The following is a 22,773-nucleotide window of genomic DNA, read 5'->3' as shown; positions in this document are numbered from 1 at the left end:
TCAATTGTGTTCATACCTAAAAATTATTGCGATGTTTTGAAACGTAAAATAAAGGTTAATTAATTTTTAATAACTTTTAGTTGTTTTTTTTATATCAAGATAACGGACAGACCGACTGACAGACAAAACGCAAAAACAATGTGGCTTTGATCCTTTTTAAATAATATCTATTAGAACTCAGTGCACCAATGTCTATGAACCCTCGTTAAATATCTCGTGTAAATAAAGACATTTTTTTTTATGGTACCGGTACTAGCCTATTGTGAGGTAATGGAATTTTTTTTCTTTGACGTCATATGAATGGACTCTTTAAATGTAATGTTAAAAGAACGCACTCGGTGCACCAATGTCTATGAACACTCGAGAAATGGCTCGTGTTGATAAAGGTGATTTTTAGTCTAGCTAGGCCTTGTGACGTAGTGTTTTTTTTTCCTTTGACGTCATATGGAATGAACTCTTTAAATGAAATGCTAAAAGAACGCACTCGGTGCACCAATGTCTATGAACACTCGATAAAAGGCTCGTAATGATGAAGGCGATTTTTATTCTAGCTAGGCCGTGTGACGTAGTGTTTTTTTTTTCCTTTGACGTCATATGGAATTAATTCTTTAAATGAAATGCTTAAAGAACGCACTCGGTGCACCAAAGTCTATGAACACTCGATAAATGGCTCTTATAGATGAAGGCGATTTTTAGTCTAGCTAGGCCGTGTGACGTAGTGTGTTTTTTTTCCCTCTGACGTTATATGGAATTAATTCTTCAAATGAAATGAAAAAAGAACTCGGTATAGTAATGTTTATTAAGCCTCGTTATGTGACTCGCGTTTAAAAAAGGAATGATATCTTGATTTATATCTAATCTAGATTTTTTAAACTAGATCTAGATTTTTATTACAGTATATCTAGATCTGGATTTATATTCTAATTAAAATTATTTTAGAGTCTAGATCTAGAATTTCTAGATCTAGTTTAGACTAAAATAGACTAGATTAAGATGTAGAATTTCAATTTCTAAACTTAAAGTGTAAAAAAAAAGTGTAGATTTTCATTTCCAAACGTTTTGATCAATATTGTAATGTTTTAATATACTAAAACTAATCTACTATTTTTTTATTAAATTTAAATTTACGGCAAATGAATCTTTGAAACATTATTACTTTTGACCATCGGATGGCTGCCTGGTCGTGCGGTTTGCGCGCTAGACTGTCGTTCAGATTTATGGATGGCCCAGGGTTCAAACCCTGCCCGCTCCCATCCCCCGTCGTCCTGCGGGAGGTTTGGACTAGGAAGTAATTATCTTCAACTCTGAAGGAACATCCGAAACGTGTAAAACATTTTACATCAAAATTAAATCACCTCTTGAATATTATTTGCGAATATGCAGATCCGACAGGGATCAGACTTCGACGGGGGCCGCCTCTGAGTTTGTGTAACACAAACTCTCTTTGTAATCTTGTTGTTTTTAGTATTGTTTTAATAGTAGATTTTTATAATTGTTCATGAGTATTCTTAAATTATTTTTAGATATTGCTATATGTTCGTGAAGCTGACTTGGTTTCATAACCTCATCTGAAAATGCAGTCATTCAAAGTAGAACATACTTTTTATCTAGTGGATATTCACTAAAACTCTTAGTAATATTCTATTACATACCAGTGAGTTTTCGTAACAACAGGTTACCTATGTTTTTTGTTTAAAAAAAGGTTAAATTATTATATTTGAATGTTAGCTTTAACGTTTTTTTCAATTGACATTTACATATCAATATATTAACATATTGTTACGAATCTCACTATCCAGGCTCTCTGCAAACTGCACCATACACCACCAACGTAAAGAACTTGACAACTCAGGGCTCCAGAGTAACGTAACACTTTAATAGTTGAATAAATAACAGCCAATACTGTACAATTGGCAACATGTACACTGTACAAATATCTCTCCGATAACACTGTACCGCCGTATCAACTCTTGCACTGGCCTCTCCGTCTCGTTCCAGGCTTGCACTGGGTTCAACAGTTCAGGACTGACTTCACACACTGGGCTCGTTGTGTCGGACTCGATCACAGACCAAGATCAAGACGCCAGTCGTCTCAACTGTACTTTACAGTACTCCGCACTGAACCGTCGTAATGCTCCGTACAGAACCACACCGTTGAACTGTGCTGTAGTCGACCGTGTTCTGAACCCCTGCCGTGAACCGTCTTGACTGGACACCTCCGCTCTTTATATAGGGTCCCTACTGGCCTTCTAGAACCGGACGGAACACCGCTCGACGTTTCTAGCTTCGTCACATGACTACATCCCTCGTGACGCCCCTGAGCTCTTTTCACGACGGCAATCCTTCCCGAACCGTCCTGTTGACACTCGACTCGGCTGACCATCGTAACTCTTCACGGTTGACCGCTCGTCTAGCACTGGCCTGGGGCGATTTGCATCGGCTGACTACACACACACCACTACCCCCATCTGCGCCACCACCAGGTTTATAACAATATATTAACATACTGTTACGTATCTCTCCTACTATCCAGGCTCTCTTCAAACTGCACCACACGACACAACGAACTTAAAGAACCTCACAACTCAGGGCTCCAAAGTATCAGTCAATTTAATTGCAAATACATTACAAACACTGTACAGTTGGCAACAACATTACAATAACTGTCCAAAACCTAGCCTTGCTCCGCCTGACTTCACACACTGTGCTGTTTCTAACTTCGCCTCGCCTGGTCACATTGCGAGGTAACGTGAAGTCCCGTCTTTCTGACACACTCTTTCTTATATAGTGTCTCTACTGGCCTTCTAGAATTGGGTGGAACGTTCTTGACCACTCAGAATGATCACAATCGCCGTGACTTGCGTGCGTAATATTTACACACAGGTCGTTGCCGAACTGGCGTGTACTGTCACTGGTCACAGTTGACCGCTCGTCCTGCGCTGGACTGTGGCGATTTGAGTAGGCTAAAAACACACAGTACTACCCCCATCTGTGTCACCACCAGGTTTACAACAATACGTAGATAAAATAAACTATAATCTAAAATGTGCATTACCTACTTTGTTTATCAAATTTTAAACGTTTATGCGTGCAAGATCTAAGTACACTAGATACCCTCCGATTACAGCAAAATAATAATTTAAAAATCGAAAATGGGATTCCCGAACTCAATTTCTAACGCTGTTTCTGTTCTTAAATTAGAAGCAATCTAACTATAATTTGTTTATATATAGTTTGCAAACTTTAATTTTGAATAATTTTTAGATTTGTTTTGTTTCAGTGCACCTTTAGTTTCATCTTTCCCCCTTTATGCCCAGCACCCCCTTTTGTGCCCAGCGCCCCCCTACCGCCCCTTTGGCTTCCAGTGAGAAAATTGGGATTTGTTAGATCCTTTATTGTGAGGTGCGTTAACTTTCTAGAGAAAAAGGTCTCAGGAGATTTTGGAAACTGAAAAATATTGCAAATGATGTGCAGCCAGAGGAAAAAAAAGTTGTATGTGTGATGGAAAATGGATGTATCATTAAGCATTTAAAGTTGATACCAGACATCTCAATAACCTAAATGTTAAACTGCAAACTGAGGTCACAAAATTAACTCTTAATATCTCAGATTTGGTGAAAGCAAAGTCAGGAGACTTGCTAAAGCTTGTTAGCGGCCCCCGAAAGGAGAAAAGATGCTATTTGTCCGTCCGTCCTGTTTAGATCTCGTATACTATAAAAGATATTGAAACTCCGACATCATGATATTTTAGACCTTTCAAAGTTCTGATGCAATGGCTACTTTTTTCTTTTCTGAAAGTGAAAAATTTAATTTTTAAAATTAACTATGCAAGTATTTTTTCATTAAAAATACACCATTTTTACAACTATTCACTATTAATAGTAATAATAGTAACAAACACAGGAAGCTGTTTAGTAAGGGAGATGGCTATTTACCATATTTTTAACACATTTTTGCCAATGGTTTTAGATTTATTTTTTTTTAAGTTTTACAAATGTATTGCTAAGCTAAGTAAGTTCTGTCATACTAACTACTACATTTACAAAAAAAAATAATTTAATAAGTAGTTTTTCATCTTATCACATGAACTGCAGGGCATACTGCCATGAAAGACACCTAAATAAAGATTTTATTTTTTGTATGAAATGTTTTTTTTTTTAATGAGGCATTGAATAAGAGATTGACCCTATACAAAAAAATTAGATCAATAAGATTAAGAAGATAAAAGAGACTTGTTCTGTACATAGCTTGATCATCCATCCCAGTGATGCTACAACTCATGGAAGGCTTATTCAGAACTCTCCTGAACCTTTCATCTCCATGCCCGAAACCCAAGCTGTTGTAGTCAGTTCTTTTTTATTTTTGTCACTATTGGTGTTTACAATTGATATATCCCGTGGTTAGTGCATGTCCTCTGGACCGTTTCATCCTGAATAGCACCATAGATTTTCTTAAGAATTTTTCTTTTCAAAGTATTTTTTAGATTTTTGGTTGCATAGCTTTATCAGCTTGCCACTTATTTCATTGGGTTCAATGGCCTTTGTTACATTTGCTCTTCTAAATAGTAAGGTCACCTCATCTTCAGTTACAAAATTGACATAGGGTTCTTGTTTTTCTATAGTTAGAGTATTGAAAATTTCTTTTTATTTAGAACTAGCCTCACATTACTCGTGGCCTGCGGGTCCTAGTTTGTGTTTACTAATCTAGTGGATTGGATTTAGATGTATGTTAAACTTAGCTAATGATCCTTTCAAGTTTTTCTCTTTCGCTACGAAAATAAAATTAGTTTTGCGAAAATGGCTTTACCCAAAGCCGGTACATTCATATCTATTAAAAACGAAAGGAGAGATAGATGAATATGATATAAAGTACAATTAAAACGGGTTTACCCGATTTGTTAAATGAATGGTATTATAAGTAAGTCAGGACATTCTTATTCGCAGATATATGGAACGAATTTATGTAAAAATGCTTTTGAAACACAAATTTGAAGGTTAATTTGATTAAATAATGAAATCAATAGACTATATTCTGTATTTTCAAAAAAAAAATATATGTGCAAAGTGTAGTTCTTGAAATTAAATCTAGATCTAAATCCTTTCGATATTTTCTCATGTCAACATTGTAAACAATGCCTAGATCCATAAAATACTATAGCTTTAATAGAGTCGGTCAACTTTTTTTTTTAAGGGTCTTAAGTTCGTTTTAGGGCTACAATACATACACTACGGTCTAAGTTAGTACCCAAGGAACATTTCTGTCAAGTTTTATCAAGATTGGTCAAGCAGTTTTTATTTCTATTCCTAACATACATACATACATACGCCTTACTTTCTACTTTATAGTATAGATTCATGTGGTTAAGAATTGTTGAGTGTAAATACAAATGTGAGTTTTAAGGTAACTTTATATCTAGAACCAAATAATTGTCATTGTATGTGTGTAAGTTAAGGTCTCTTGTTATCATCATCATCTTTCCTTTGCATTCCTCATGGAACAAAGGGCCTCAGTAAAAACATGCCACTCTCTTAAGTCTCTTGCTAGTTTTTTAATGGCTTCCCAGCACTTTCTTGTCCTCTCGGCTTCATCTACATTCATCGCCATGTTCTTTTTAGTATTCCTCTATGTAGTTTGCCCTGGGGATTCCACTCTAAGGCCTGTAAAGCTCTGTCGTTGGTATCTTTTCTAAGGGTGTGACCAATCCATCTCAACTTTCTCTCTATGATCTGCACCTATTATATTTTCTAATATTTTTCTGCCCACTTATCTCCCACAGTTTGTTTTTTTGTCGTACCAGTGTTTTAAGATACTTCTCAGACATCTGTTAATGAAGGTCTGTACTTTTTTGTTGTTGCTACAGTTGTTCTCCATGTTTCAGAACCATACAGTAGGACAGCCTTGACATAATATGTTTATTTTAGTCTTGTTGGAGATATACAGAGATTTTCAAGTTGGTTTTAGGTGTGTAATTGTCTGACGCACTATGACGTTTAATGTCTTCATCTGTTACACCTGATAGACTGACTACATTCCCAATGTATATAAAACTATCTACTTGGTCTATGGTTTGAGAATCCACTTCTGTCTCCAGTTTGTTTGTTGTTTACTTTTGTACTTTTGTTTTTTTTGGTGGTTTAATTTGAGGCCCACTCTTTTTCCTACTTCACTTAAAGCTGTGACTTTTTCTTGCATATCATGTACTCTGTAAGGCTATGCCATCAGTGAATTCCAGATCTTTCAGCTTTTGTGTGAAAGTCCATTGGAATCCTTTCCCTGAATTAGAGTAAGCTTCTTTTGTGACCCAATCCAATACTAGAAGGAACAGGAGTGGTGAAAGAAGACATCCCTGTTTGACTCATGTTGTGACTGGAAATTCCTCTGACAGTTTGCCGCTGTGGGCTATTTGGCAAGTGAAAACATCATAAAGGTTTTGGATTATTGTTATTACTTTATTTGGGATCCCGTAATGTCTCATTACTGTCCAGATAGATTCTCTGTCTATACTATCAAAGGCCTTTTCAAAGTCGACAAATGTTGCATAAAGAGGAGATTGACATTCGACCCATTGTTCTACAATTATTGTGAGTGTTGCTATTTGGTCAACACAAGATCTCCCTTTTCTAAATCAGGCCAACCCTTCCCTTAGGTATTCATCACATGCTTCCTTTATTGTTAAGCAAGATTCAGCTGAAAATCTTGCTTGGTACCAACAACAAAGTGATGCCATGCCTTTTCTCACATAGTGATAGATCTCCACTCTTTGGTAGTTTTATTAGTAACCCCTTTCCACTCACCAGGAGGTTATCCTTTATTGCACATGCAAGGTGGGTATTTGTAATTACCATAGACTAGTGTTTTCACCCTTTTCCTGTTTCCTAGTGTATTTGCCATCTGTAATACTGGACCCCTCTTTTATGCTTGCCTGATCCAAAAAGATACAACGCATGAAGATAAAAGGACCCCATTCCTCTCAAACAAAGTAAAAATAATAATAGTCTATTATTATTCATTCTGTGGCATTTTACCTTTGCAACTTCTTATGTGACTAAAGAGGCCAATCCTTAATACATAGCTATGTGTAATCACCAGACACTGTTGCACTTTCAACCTTATTTCTATTTTTAGTGTGCATATCATCTGAAATCTAGGACCCTTCCTTTAATATGCTTGCTCTCCATGTGGATCTGTCCAGTGCCTGTTTATCCCAACTGTTAGTGTCGATTTTGAAGAAATTCATGTTACGTTTGCATAACTGAGTATACTTAAAAAAGTTGTTGTTGTTGATTTGAGGCACATCGGCACAATTTAGGCCATGTCGTGCCTGCAGTCCCTCAAGGACCACTCTCTCTCTAAACAACAAGGGCCAGATTCTATACAGTCATATAATTAAAATCAAGGTCTATTCACAGTTAAAATAGTAAAGGTAGTAAAAATTTAAATATTTGGTAAAAATCTAATGTAAATAGTGCATGTTCACAAATTCAGAAATCAGATCTTCGTAGATAGCCCCACTTCCCGAATAAAGCCCAGTACCTTCCCAGGGTCGACATTATTAAATAGTGTTTTTAGATTAGTGGGTCTAAAATATTTCGCCCTGACATCCTGGTATCTGGGGCAATCAACGAGGATATGTTCCACGGTGAGGCGAGAGTCACAGTACTCGCAAAGTGGGGGCTCCTCTCTCTTCAGTACAAAAGAGTGCGTGATGTAGGTGTGGCCAATCCTAAGTCTGGACATGGTTGTGCTACCACGCCTTGTCAGACCCTTAGATGTGGGCCGCCACCTGACATCCGCCACAATCTGCCTGAGTTTACTGTGAGTCTCAGCCTCCCATCGGTTCTGCCACTCTCGATAGGTGGCAGAGGCAATACTTTGTCTCAGGTCCGAGTAGGGAATTTGGGTTCCTGACACCGCATGATTTAGGGCTCTCTTTGCTTCTCTGTCTGCAGCTTCGTTTCCCTCAATGCCAACATGGGAGGGGACCCAGATGAAGGTGACATCCCTACGGTCGGCTGTTATTTGGTCCAACAGCTTCAGGCTCTTATGTACCAATGGGATGTCAGTCTTCATCCGCCCCAAAGCTTGCAATGCAGATTTGGAGTCGGAGCAGATTATAAATTTACTCCTTTCTGATGCTTTTACGGCCATAAGTGCAAGCAACATTGCGTGCAATTCGGCCGTAAAGATGGAGCAGCCATCGGGGAGTCTACGGGAGATTGTTTTGTTCCGAAAGGAGCAGGCACACGCGACCTTTCCCTCCATTTTGGATCCGTCTGTGTAGATGGTGCCACAATCTCCGTAGCTCTCCTGCAGTTCCCTAAAGTGGTTTGATTTGTTGATTTGAGGCACATCGGCACAATTTAGGCCATGTCGTGCCTGCAGTCCCTTAAGGACTACTCTCTCTCTAAACAACAAGGGCCAGATTCTATACAGTAATATAATTAAAATTAAGGTCTATTCACAGTTAAAATAGTAAAGGTAGTAAAAATTTAAATATTTGGTAAAAATCTAATGTAAATAGTGCATGTTCACAAATTCAGAAATCAGATCTTCGTAGATAGCCCCACTTCCCGAATAAAGCCCAGTACCTTCCCAGGGTCGACATTATTAAATAGTGTTTTTAGATTAGTGGCTCTAAAATGTTTCGCCCTGACATCCTGGTATCTGGGGCAATCAACGAGGATATGTTCCACGGTGAGGCGAGAGTCACAGTACTCGCAAAGTGGGGGCTCCTCTCTCTTCAGTACAAAAGAGTGCGTGATGTAGGTGTGGCCAATCCTAAGTCTGGACATGGTTGTGCTACCACGCCTTGTCAGACCCTTAGATGTGGGCCGCCACCTGACATCCGCCACAATCTGCCTGAGTTTACTGTGAGTCTCAGCCTCCCATCGGTTCTGCCACTCTCGATAGGTGGGGAATTTGGGTTCCTGACACCGCATGATTTAGGGCTCTCTTTGCTTCTCTGTCTGCGGCTTCATTTCCCTCAATGCCAACATGGGAGGGGACCCAGATGAAGGTGACATCCCTACGGTCGGCTGTTATTAGGTCCAACAGTTTCAGGCTCTTATGTACCAATGGGATGTCAGTCTTCATCCGCCCCAAAGCTTGCAATGCAGATTTGGAGTCGGAGCAGATTATAAATTTACTCCTTTCTGATGCTTTTACGGCCATAAGTGCAAGCAATATTGCGTGCAATTCGGCCGTAAAGATGGAGCAGCCATCGGGGAGTCTACGGGAGATTGTTTTGTTCCGAAAGGAGCAGGCACACGCGACCTTTCCCTCCATTGTGTAGATGGTGCCACAATCTCCGTAGCTCTCCTGCAGTTCCCTAAAGTGGACTTGTAGTATGCTTGGGTCTGTATTTTCTTTTTTGAAATTAAGGAGGGATAAATTTAATTTAGGTTTATTCATTAGCCAAGGAGGATTCTGAGGGGTTTCTATTTTAGAGATTTGGTCAATGGGTGGGGTTAAATTTTGGATGGGTTCTCTCATTCGAAGGCCCAACGGCTGTATGACGTTAGGCCTTCGATTGTATATTTCTACCTCTGTGGGGTTAAATATGGAGTCAAAAGCAGGGTTCATGGGGTTGGATTTTAGCTTGACTATATACTGCATTGCAAGCTTTTTCATTCTTATATCCATGGGGAGTTCTCCAGCCTCCACATGGAGACTTGGGATAGGTGATGTACGAAACGCGCCGAGACAGAGACGCAGGGCAGCATTTTGTATTGGTTCCAGTATTTTTAGGTACGACTTCCTTGCTGCTCCATATATTATGGATCCGTAGTCTAGCTTGGATCGAATTAGACTCCGATAGAGCAGCAGCAAGGTATCTCTGTCAGATCCCCAGTCCGTATGGCTGAGTACTCTTAGTATGTTTAATGACTTTTGGCATTTCTTCTTAAGTTCCTTAATGTGGGGGAGAAAATTAAATTTGGAATCTAAGGTGAGGCCTAAAAATTTTGTAGTTTTCACGACAGGGATCTTCTTTTTGTGTATAAATAGTTCAGGGTCTAGGTGGAGCCCCCTTAGATTACAAAAATGCATACTAACTGTTTTGGAGTCAGAGAATTTGAAACCATTATAGTTTGCCCAACCCTGAATTTTGTTTAAACATAACTGTAATTTCCTTTCTAAGGTGTTCATGTTTTTCCCATAAGTAAGAATGACAAAGTCATCAACATACAAAGAGCACTCTATGCCAGGGGACAGCGCATTTATGATGCTATTTATTTTAATGTTGAACAGGGTGACTGACAGAATGCTGCCCTGGGGTACACCCATTTCCTGGTCATGAGTGTCAGAAGCGGAGTTGCCCACTCGGACCTGAAATTTTCGATCTTTCAGGAATTCCTCCACAAAACGGGGGAGGTGTCCCTTAAGCCCTATAAGCGCCATGTCACGTAGAATGCCATGTTTCCAGGTTGTGTCATAGGCCTTTTCTATATCGAAGAATACAGCTACTAGATGTTCTCTTCTGAGTAATGCATTTCTAATATAAGCTTCCAGCCTTACCAGGTGGTCAGTTGTTGTCCGCCCCTGCCGGAATCCGCACTGGTAGTTTGAGATCACTTTATTCCTTTCCAGGTACCAGACCAGCCTACTGTTAATCATTCTTTCCATGGTTTTGCAGATGCAGCTTGTTAGTGCTATTGGTCGATAGTTAGCTGGGTCAGAGCCGTCTCTTCCCGGTTTAGGTATCGGTATAACTGTGGCTTTCCTCCAGCTGTTTGGGAAAGCGCCTGTTTGCCACACACAGTTATAGACCCCTAGCAGGACTGCCAATGAGGGTTCGGGAAGGTGCTTGAGGAACTGGTAATGGATTTCGTCTTCTCCAGGCGCTGTGTCATGTGACTTGTCCAGCGATTCCCTCAGTTCCTCAAGCGAGAACGGTTTGTTGTAGTCTTCATTGTTCTCTGACCTGAAATCAATGGGGTGTCTTTCCTCCCTGGTTTTGACTTTTTGGAACTCTGGCGTGTAGTGTGCAGTGGATGATTTTTCTGCTATTGAGGATGCAAGGCAGTCAGCTATTTCTCTGGGGGACGTGACAGTTCGTCCTTGGTTTTTCAAATGCCCTATTGCATTTGATTCTTTCCCTTTGATTCGCCTTACTGCCGTCCAAACCGCTCTAGCAGAAGTTTTGGCATCCAGACTGCCGACAAAACTTCTCCAGGAATTCCTTTTGGCTGACCGTATGGTTTGTCTAGCCTTTGCTCTAGCTATCCTGAATAGCTTTAGGTTTTCCTGGGAAGGAGTCTTTATAAATGCAGCCAGTCGTTTTTTCCTATCACCAATAGCACTTTTGCAAGCTGTATCAAACCATGGTTTGCTAGGCCGTTTTGGATTTGCAGAGGTTAGGGGTACAACTTTCCTGGCTATACTTAGTAGCTTGCTAGCAAAGGTATCAGCTGGGTTCTGTTCATGGAGGATATTTTCTGTGATATCCTCAGAGCATCTTTTTTGGAATTGTTCCCAATCGGCCTTATTCAGTTTCCACAGCTGAGGTCGTCCCAATGAAGGGAGATTGTTAGTAATGATGATTGGGAAGTGATCACTTCCCCGTAGATCATTGCTAACTGACCATTTAAAATCGTCCAGAAGTCCGGGGACGCATACGGTGAGGTCAATGCATGTGAATGATCCAGTTCCTGGGTGCAAGTAGGTCGGTGATGCATCATTAAGTATGCATAAATCATGTTGGAGGAAGATATCCTCCAGCATACGACCCCTTGTGTCGGTATTGTTGGATCCCCACATGGTGTTATGGGCATTGAAATCCCCAAGGATTAAATAAGGCCGGGGGAGTTGTTTCAATAGGTCCTCCATGTCTGTTCGGTTTAATGGAGCGCCTGGTGGTAGATACAGGCTGCAGCAAGTGATAACCTTGTGAAGGGTTATCCTAGCTGCTACGGCCTGTAGTGTGGTCTGTAGTTCTACCCTCTCATGGGGGATGCTATCCTTCACAAGGATACAGACTCCACCTGATGCTCTCTCTGCATCCTCAACATTCTTGCTGTAAGCACGGTAGCTTCGGAAGCTGATGCAATCTTTTAGAAATGTTTCCTGTAAGCAGACAGCTACAGGAGTCTCAGAGTCCATCAGTAGCTGCATTTCCTCGTAATTGGCCTTGAGGCCTCTACAATTCCACTGTACAATTCTGGAATCCATGGCTTATTCTAGATGACCTACTTGGAGCTATTTGGCCTTGGGAGGCCCCCGGAGGGGTTTCCCTTTATTCCAGTGACCTTGGTATTTTTATTCTTGGGTTTGGATGGAGAGGAGGACAACCCCCTTTTGGGGGAAGTCTTTCTCTCTGGAGAGGGGAGATCCCTCTGGTTAGAGCGGAGGTTATTTCCTCCTCTCTCACCTCGGGCATCCTCTCCGCTTTGATTTCTCCCCTTAGGGAGTTGGTCAACCTCTAACTCAGTAGAGGTTGGGGTGTCTGGCTGGGTTCTCTGAGGAGAACCTGTGTCAGACATGATGTCTCCGGGTTCTCCTGGAGTATTGGTTTTGACATGCTGCTCAGTCTCCATGCTCTCATCAGCGAGCACAGAGAACCTGTTCTTTAGCATGACAACAGGGCTTTCTTGTTTCTTCAGAGGTGTGTTCTTTGGCGGTGTTTTCTTCTGAGTTGGGGGAGGAGGAGGGGGTGGTGGGGTCAATGTGTCCGTCTGTGTGGCTATGGATCTTCCTTTCTTAGCAACAGCCTGGGCGTAGGTCTTTGTCAAGCCGAATTGGCCCTTGGGTAGGGCCAGTACAGCCGATTTCGCCTGGCTAAAGGTACATCCGTTTCTTGCCTTGTACTCCTGCACGGCAACCTCCTGTTTCCACACAGGGCAGTCCTTGGAGTAGGCTGAGTGGCCAGCTTGACAGTTTGGGCATTTGAACTGGGCTGTGCAGCCCTTGTCCTCAAGACCCTCTCCAGCACATCTGGCACACACAGTGTTCCTCTTGCAGACTGCCGCGCCGTGTCCATAACCCTGGCACTTGAAGCACCTCATGGGGTTAGGTATGTAGGGCCTCACTGGAACTCGTAGGTATCCTGCCTTCACATACTCTGGCGGTGTCCTAGTTCCGAATGTGAGGATAATAGTGGCGGTTTTGACCTCCTCACCCTCCCTGCGCCTGGTAATGCGCCGGGCATGGGTGACTCCTTCAATGCCCTCCACTATTTCCTTCTCGGAACATTCCAGTAGGTCCCTAGAGCTGATTACACCTCTGCTGGTGTTCAGACTCTTGTGTGGCATGACTTCCACTTGGAGATCACAGAGTCTTCTGCATCTTAAAAGCCCATCAGAGTGTGTCTTGCTGTCTACTTCTACAAGGAGTTCCATTGTTTTGTGTAGCTTAGACACACTCTTGGGCTCTCCCACTACTGACTTGAGTCCCTTATAGATAATAAAAGGGCTCAACTTGGTCAGGCTTTTTCCCTCCTCTGTGCATCTAACCACCAGAAATGATGGCCAGGTGGCACAGCTTTTTGGGACCTCCTCTTTTTTATCGTCGATTCGGCGTTTCTTGCCCAGACACAAATCTGGGGCAAGTAGTTTTGTGTGTGTTTTTTTGTCCATATATATTTTGGTTAATTCGGCACCTGTGCTCCCCACCCGCCATCGAGTCCAACAAGGGGACGGGCCATTCGGATGTCCAGAATGAGCCCGCCAGGGCTACACAGGTGCTATACTCAGTCAGCTGCTACATCGGACATGTGTCCGATACAGCAGCTCCCTGATTGACCCTCCAGCCACCGCCCTCCAGCATAGGTCGACGACCTATGCTGGTAGCTCGGCATGACCAGCCAGTTGACCCAGAGCGGGCCATCTGGGTCTCAGGTCTAGGGGAACTTGGAGCCAAAGTATTGTGTTGTTGTGGTTTATCCTCAGATAGCCACCACTCAAACACCAGGATCTCTTTATCCCCCCTTACCCGTCGCAGTCCACGGCAAACGGACTGGTCTAGGACGTAGTGAGAATTTAAAGTTAAGGAGACAGTGTGATGATCAATGAAGGTAGACTTAGGAAAAGAGGAGGCAGACACAATGATAGAAAAGAAGTAGGGCACTTTTGAGCTCCAAAAGTGCTAAGGAAAGAGGAGCGCAGTTTAACATCATGTCTCGGGACGGACTTAAAAAAGTGGGAGACAAGTGGCTCTACTGCCTTCTATTAGATCACCATACAGAATGTCTTATGAGAGTTGACCTTGTGAACATGATCAAACCAGCTAAGGCATCTGCTGCTGACAACAGCGCCAATGACCTGACACCTTGCTCTTCACAGCACTTCTTCATTGTTTTTTTTATCCTGCCATCATAGTTTTAAAATTCACCTAAAGCATCAGAGGGTGAAGATATTTATCTTTTCTTCCTGCCAAGAGTAGGTTGACCATGTTTCACTAAGTATAACAGAGTGGTCATCACACAGGTCTGGTAGATTAGGGCTTTGGTATTAGTAGTCACAGTTATGTCATTTAGATCTAGTATTGAATTGTAAATGACAATGTGTAAATTGCAACATTTTTTTAGCGGAGAGCTATTTAAAAAAAAAAAAAAAAAAAAAAAAAAAAAAGACTTCAGCGCAAAACTAGAAATAAATTTTGGACCAATAAAATAAACTTACTTCTGTTTTGCTAATGATATATCACGTCCCTGATTTCTTCTAATCCTTTCACGCTGTATTTGTTCTTTCTTCTCCATTTCTTCTTTTTCAAATCGCTTTTGTTTCAGTTTTTCCTGTAACCTAGTATACATAAGTAAATAATTATTTAAAATATTAGATCTGAAAGTATTTGAAAACTAGCTCACTAAAAATTTTGTTTACTTCAACTTCCATAACACAAGCAAGAGTGGTTAAAAAAAAAAAAAGGGCAGAGTTACATATTTCAGATTTTTGGAGTGTATTATTTTTGTAAATGAACTATAAGCACTTGTGCAGTTACTGTTTCAGAAAAAAAAAAAGGTTCAATTTAAATTTGCATAGTAGCTACTGTACTTGGCTTATTAAGTCTTTGTAAGGTGAAGTGGCATGCTATAATGAGGCAAAGAGGCAAGACTATGGCATTATTTTAATTCCTATATATCTATCACTTGAAATCTTTGATAATCATTTCCAATTTTTACTATTCAGCTCTTTAGTTATAATCTTTATGCAGATCACACTAATATCAGAAATATTGGACAAAAACAACAGAAATATGTTTAAAGAAATAGAAAAGTTGGAAAAATATTGTTATGGAGTGTATGTGTTTATATGGTGACAATGGGAAGAGGTTAGAGATTGCCTTTGAATAAATAGGTGACATTGTCGTCACTTGGTCTTAGGAGACTACTCCAGAACATGAGAATGAAAGGATGTGTTAGAGAAGTGAGTTAGATTTATTATTATATTATTACTAAAGTCAACTATATTTATTTCATTTATGACAAGTTGATTTTGTCTATATCATAAATAAAGTTCTATTTAGTTTTTTTCACAAAAGGAAGTTATTCAAGTTATTTGAAGTTTTATTAGTTAAGATGTTACAACTTCAATGGTGTAGTTGTCTACCAGCAGTTTGGTGCAACAATTCAACAACCAGTAACAAGTAAATGTAAATGAAAATGACATAATACACTGCAAAGTAGACAGGAATGAGTCATAACTTTAGCCATATTTTCACAACACTTTACATATGACATTTAAAAACATAAAATTATTGTTTTTTTATCCAAAGTCACTAGCATCATAACATCAATTTAAAGAAAATAGAGACTATCTAAGCCCTCACTCTTTATAGGCAAAAACACATTGAAAAAAACAATCTGTTTGTTTTACAAAAAGAAACTATTGAAGAATAAATTATAAGCTATTAAAAACATTTTAGGAGGAAAGGAAATGAAAAAAATAGGTATTTGAAAGCATCAATGGCGATTGGCGATTTTGACTGAAATGACGGTATCAAATAAATGATTGTATAGTAGATTAGGAGAAAAAGAGTAAAAATAGAAATATCTATTCAGAGAGAGTTAACCTACTTTAACAGCTGTTCTTTCTTTTCTTCTTCAGTTATCGGCTTTAGCTCTTCAGTGCTTTCTGAAAAATTTGTGTGCTGATAATGTGCAGCATGCGCTTGTGCATCCATTGCTGTTTTTAAAAGTTTTCCACATCTGCATATAAAATGCTTCTATTTCAATTCATTAAAAAATGTGAAAAATTAAAAACTGTACACTTAAAGACTGCACATATGTATGAATTTTTACGAATTTAATGAATTTAATTTATATATATATATATATATATTTTGTGAGGGTATGCGCCGGTACAGCATTCTGGCACCTTTTCAGCGTGGGTATAAAATATTACTTTTCCTGTATTTTAATGTTTATTATTAATTTATTAGTAGTTAAAAGTTAGGCAATCCATCACTGAGTACCGGCACTTATTTTTTTACAAAAAAAGCTCAGTATGTATATATTTATATAAATGTGCATGCAATTATCACAACTCTTGGTATACATAGTTCATTTTGTCATTGAACATGTCCCGCAAACCTTATGCAACGTTCTGTCACAACCTCACTAAGTTTTCGACTCCCAGTTTGGCAAAGGATTTCCTTGTTTGAGACACGATCTGTGTAACTGACTCCCAAAATCCGTCTCAGCCATTTTTGTTGAGCCACATTTAGCCTTTTCTCAATTTTGACAGATGACTTCCATGTCTCACATGCATATGTTGCAGTTGGGATGACAATTGTGTTGAGAAGGTGTATTTTTGTCTCAACCCCAATGGCTTGGCATGTCCAAATAGGCTGCAGCCTTTGGAAAATGCTCCCTGTCTTTCCTATTCATCATGGTAGGCATCTCCATCATTTGTTATGATGCTGCCAAGGTAAGTGAACTTATCCAGCTCTTCAAGCTTTGACTCGCCAAGTCTGACAGGGGCACCCTTTGCCTTATATCCCACTCACACAATTTTGGTCTTATCTAAGTTTATACCAAGAGTTGCGCTGACATGGAGGCCAATACAAGGAAAGCGCAAACAGGGACATCCTCATATTACTTGGGGCCACACCTTCATGGAGGATCTCAGAACAGTGGACACCAGGTGGGAAGAGGCTTCAGACATTGCCAACGACAGATCTTTATGGAGACAGCTTGCTGCCCAATGTGCCGAACAGCGCGGGTGGACCTAAGTCTAAGTAAGCATATAATTATTATTATTTAATTACATACTTAAATCCACTACATGATTTTAGAAACAAATTAAGATAATCAGGTTCAAAAACATTTTTCTTTAATGAGATTCAAATTTATCTTATCTTAACTTTATAAAATACAGATATTACTTCTTAAAAGAAGATGATTACATCCTACGCGCAGGGCCGCCACAAGGGTTTTGGCCGCCTGCGTGGGAAATTTTTAAAATCCCGCCCCCCCCCCCTTTTTTTTTTTCAAGAAAAAAAAATTACTACTGAGCTGGACACAGTCCCAGAAGCGCCAGTTGATTCAAATCCATTTTGTATATCATTCCTTTTTTCTTTTCCTTTCATAATCGCACTGTTGTCCTGCCCTGTTATATGTTTTTATTTCCAATTTTAACTTTGCATTTTTTATTTCTATTGTGAATTAAGAAAGTCTATCTCCAGTTGTATCAGTAATAGGGCGAAACCCTAGAAAACGTTAATGATGTGTATAAGAAACAGAAGCAATAATAATAGTGATAGGTCCCGTATGAGATGTATCTGGTGTAGAATCTATTTTTTTTTATTCAAACTATTTGGGTGCTTATACAATTTCAAGAACTTTATTTTCGATTTCATTTTATTTTTAAAATTGCCTTTATTAATTGATATAAATACCCTCTCTGTGTATGTGTCAAATAAACTATTTATGGATCTTTTAAAAGCCAGACATTGCCAATAATAATTCGTTCTATAAGGATTGCTAACACTGCTTTTCAAAATCATGCACTCTTTAATGCGTTACATTTATTGTTGTTTTCTTGTCAAGAGATTTTTAAAAAATTTTCTTTCTGCATTATATTCGTATCTTTTCAGAATTAATATGACTCTTTTGTACCTGTAATGTCGTCTTTAGTTATTTATTCTTAAAACAACCGACATGGACCATCAAACGCAGAATAAAGTGACTCGAAACACAAAACCCATTGAAAGTGAACCTTTTACGTTTTGTAAACTTTGATAACGACTATCTCGATTGTATTTTGGAGAGAAGTGCATTGTCTCTGCAATCATCTGATATACGCGGATTTGGAGGTGCCTATAAATTTATCCAACACACCACTAGGACAAAATGAAGCAAATCAGCGCTGAATATTTTTCTTGAATTGATGTAAAATAGATAATCCTAAGTACAAGTCACTTATACAATGACATGAAATAAAACACATTAAAGCAGTGTTTATCAAACATTTCCAGGCGGCGACATGACAAAATTTTTGTTGGAGCTCCCCCCCCCCTTTAGAAGCTGGTATTAAAAGAGATATAGGCTCCTACAGTGATGTCCTTGACTTTTTCTAAGAATGTAATGAAAAAGAAACTTTGTCATAATTATAACACAATATTTAAGTTTTTATTTTTCATTTATAGTAATTTAACACTATTTTTAGAATGGAAATTTACATAATGAATTTCACTAAAATGAGTCATTAGTTGTTTTTTTTGTTAAATAGCATTGCCTACATAATTTTTAAGCATTTGTAAAAAGTTCTTTATTTGCAGATAGAATTGAACAATTAGCAAGTTTCAGCTTCAGTCTGTCTGACTTCGAGCCGGACCCTGGCACTGAGAGTATTCTGCTGTTTACAGCTTTAGAAATTCTTTCTCCTGGCGTCTACAACACCTTTTTCTCGTAATAAGAAGAAAGAATATAAAAAAAGGCCAATACGGGTATAAATGAGTTTTCTATTAGAATGCACTATTCATTCTAGTAAAAAAATAGTCTAATAATAAAGAGGTAGCCCTGGTCAATAGTATTAAGCGAGGGATATTCTAGGTATATATAGCACACGAACGTCTGTAATGGGCATGATCTTTTTTTAAGAGCATTTTCGAGCTAAGTAAGACATCTTTGTCGCCAACTTTTTTTTTCACACAAAAATCGCCGCTATAATGAAGTGCAATAGTCAGGAGAAATTCGATTAATTTCCTATAAGAAAATCCAGAAGAATCACACTAGCGTAGATGTTTTGAAATGCTTTCTACAAAAAGTTTTAACCCATTTGGTTGCATATGCCTATCGCGAAAACGGTCTACATTTCACAAGGTCTTATTAGAAGATGGAAAAAGTCTCGTACTTGAGATATTTTAATTTGTAAACATTGATAATATTCAGACATGGATTAATAATTAAGACTAAGACTAAGACTAAGACTAAGACTGCTTTATTGATCCTTACGGAAATTTGTTGTGATTACAAGGACTCGTTTCTCATATAAAGACAACACAACAGAAAAATACACATAAATACAACAGACAACATAAACAGTTCATTCAGCGACTACACACAGGTATCTTGGTGCATTTCATGTTCCCTGATCAATGAGTGGCGGTGATAGAGTCTGACCGAGTGAGGTACGAACGAGTTTTTGTACCGCTCCGTTCTTGTTTTGATTGACAGCAGTCGCCCACTTCGCGACGACCTGGCGTAGTTCTGATGGAGCGGGTGGCCGTTGTCTTCCAAGATTTTTTCGATTTTTCTTAGGCACGTTTGTTCAAAAAGTTCCTTTAAATGTGGTAATGTTGTGATTGTAATTTTTGATGCTTTTTTAATGATGTTTTCTAGACGTTGCAACAGTTTAGATGAGGCGTTGCCTTGCCAACAACTTATTCCGTATGTTAGCAGATTTTGTACAGTCGCGCCGTAAAATGTCTCAAGGATCTTCTTATTTAATTTAAAACTGTTGAGTTTGTATAGAAAAAAGAGTCGCTGGGCTGTTTTCTTTGTCAGAGTTCCAAGGTGGTCTTCCCATGAAAGCTTGTTGTTGATGATAATGCCTAGATATTTATATGCCTTTACTTGTTCTATAGATGTAGTGTTTATTTGCAGTTCACGTATAGTTTGTTTTTTCTTTCTAAAATCTATTATAAGTTCTTTAGTTAATTAAATATTCTACGCAATTTAACATAAAAGTGAAATTCTAGGCTTAACTAACAGCCATTGAACATAAAAAGAAAATGTTTTCTAACATTGAGTTTTTAATTACTAGATATACAGGACGAGGTATTCGACTAAAAAACAACATTTATATGTAGTGAGATAATAAGAAGAATAAAAGATGTTTTGACTGATGCTTTTGTAAGCGTCATTCAAAACCCTCGAAAATTCAAGGTCAGAAATGAGTAGGCACCTATGGAAAAGCCAATGGAAATCTCTCGCGCGCCGCTCCATTTATCTTATTAAAAGTTTCAATGTCGTTTTTTAAAAATAGTTTTAAAAGGATAAAGGAATGATTAGAATTTATATTAAAATATTATAGTAATTTTTTTTTATTAAACTAATAGGCTAATGTAAAAAAAAATAAAGTTAACCTTGGAATAATGATTTGGCCGCCTGCGTGCAATGCACACATTGCACATGTGCATTGCACAATAGGTTGCGGCGGCTCTGCCTACGCGTGTCCCTAGGTGAATCTAGTCATGCATGTTATTAAATGACTTAAACTGAGCCAAGTCATTGATTTTCCTGGCTGACTAAGGCAGCCCATTTCATGTTCTAATAGCTCTAGGGAAGAAGGGGTATTTGTACAAATTTGTCCTAGCATCTCATCCTTAACTGAGACAGTTCATGTAAGCAAATCATTCCACTTTTCCTGGACAGTAGCTGTTCTTAGCAGGATATCAGGAGAAGGCCAGTCAATTTTTTAACTTTATCCAGCCAGTTTTTCTTTGAACACCCTTTCTTCGTGCTCCCTCTACTGTACCTTGAAGAATGACTTTTGACAGCAAGTCACGTCTTAAAATATGATCAAACCAGCTCAGCTTTCATCTCTTCACAGTATTTAGGAGTTCCTCCTTTTTGCCAGCCAGAGTGTTGACAAACTCAGTTGTCTTCTTTTCCTGGTATCTTTAGCATTTACTCTCAAAGGCTTTGATACTTGTTTCACTTCAGTGTTCAGTGTCCAACTTTTACAACCATATAGCAAAGAATGCAGTTTTACTTTTACTAGGAAGCTTGTATGCATTTTTTCCAATAATGTCTATATCATCTGCAAACCTAAGCGTGGAAATAGGCTGTCCATTTATGATCAAGCTAGGAATAAATCCTTCTAGAGTTTCCATCATAATATGCTCTATAAATAAGTAAAAAAGAGCTTGAGAGAGAATGCATCCTTGCCTCACTCCTAAGGATGTCCAAAAACTTTCTCCAATTTGGTTGTTCAGAAGTATTGAGATGTTTGCATTTTGATATAGGGCTTTGAAAACATTTTATCTATGTTAAACTCCCTTATCACTTGCCACATGCCTAAACCAGTAAAAAAGCTTTTTTTTTAAGTCTAAGAAGTTGTGTATTAGTTTCTTTTGGTGCTGAAGGTATTTTTCATTTAACACTAAATACATACATATATTAAACATAAATGAATAACAGCACCAGGGACCAAGTTTTTAAGAGAGAAAGTAGTGAATTAAAATGCTACGAAAATAAGGGCATGCGCCGACCGTGACACTGGATTCGACAACACCGCCTAGCGATAACGCACCAAGCGAAACTAGCCTCTAGACCATCGGAATGTCAAAAAAACATTCTTCTGATCCAGAGTCATTTCGCCCGTTTGCAAATTACCACCCCAGTGGTCAAAGGTCACAAGCCCCAGATAGCCCCTCCCCCACCCTCGCAGCATCCGTTCACTAACAACTTCGATAGAGCCGACACAGACAGCCGTTAGGCATGCATTAGACAAACGATGGCTCTATCTAATTGTTTATCTCTCATATATACAGTCTGGTGTTGAATATTTGTTCAACAGTGCTTCTACCTACTCTGGTCTGTTCTTCTGAAAGGACCTCCTCAACTTTTACCTTAAGTCTGTTTAGAATTATTATTAGCATTATCTTGCTCGGGTAACTGATCAGAGTTATTGATTTATAGTTTTGGCATTGTCTAAAGTTTCCTTTCTTAGGCAGTGGAATAATTAATGATTAGGTCCATTGTTTAAACCATGTTTTTTCATCCCATATTTTCTGGCATATTGTCCTAAAAGTTATATGTGAGCCGCAGTGTTTTAAAAGTCGGAATGGTATGGTATCAATTCCAGACAAAGTGATTTTATTGCTTCCTCTACTTCTAATTCTAGAATCGGAACCTCATAAAGTTCTCTGTTGTCCCAAGGTGTCTTGCTGATAGGACTGTAGTTGAGATTTTATCTTGAAGTTAAAGAGATCTTTGCAATATTCTGTCAATCTTCTAAACACATTTACTTCTTCAGTCAGAAAAGTTCCATCATTGTTTTCAATCACTGTCGTTCTAGCTTGTCTTGTGTTGGTTAAAGCTTTTAGTGTTTCATATTCTTTTTTGCTATTGCCAACTTCCAGGCTACTGTCAATTATAAAGCACTGGTCACTGATCCATTTTTATCCTTTAACATATTTCTTTGTTGATTGTACTCTATTCTTCTGCCAGCAAGGAGCTAACTTTCTTTTTCTTATTTAATTCTTTTCTTGCATCACATAAATCAAGGATTTCATTTGTGACCCATCGCTTAATTTTCCTTCTCTTTTTTTTAGTAATACTGTTCTGATATAGCTCCTCCTTCATGATCGAAGATTAGCACATTTTTCATA

General features: G+C 38.8%; 1 protein-coding gene across 1 annotated transcript in view; it reads right to left on the bottom strand.

The window, feature by feature from the left end:
* The window catches only part of LOC106068051 (UBX domain-containing protein 1-like), a 60,770-nt gene that overhangs the window by 17,584 nt on the left and 20,413 nt on the right, over positions 1-22,773 (bottom strand). Inside the window, exons 5-6 of the mRNA XM_056024539.1 lie at positions 16,010-16,141; positions 14,616-14,735 (exon numbers count right to left, since the gene is read on the bottom strand). Coding sequence (XP_055880514.1) covers positions 14,616-14,735; positions 16,010-16,141 — 252 coding nt within the window. The remainder of the gene's footprint in view (positions 1-14,615; positions 14,736-16,009; positions 16,142-22,773) is intronic.

This window comes from Biomphalaria glabrata, chromosome 3 (genome assembly GCF_947242115.1).
Source record: "Biomphalaria glabrata chromosome 3, xgBioGlab47.1, whole genome shotgun sequence".
Taxonomy (NCBI): domain Eukaryota; kingdom Metazoa; phylum Mollusca; class Gastropoda; family Planorbidae; genus Biomphalaria; species Biomphalaria glabrata.
Note: the sequence above shows the minus strand (reverse complement) of the source record. Positions and strands in the feature narration are given on the sequence as shown.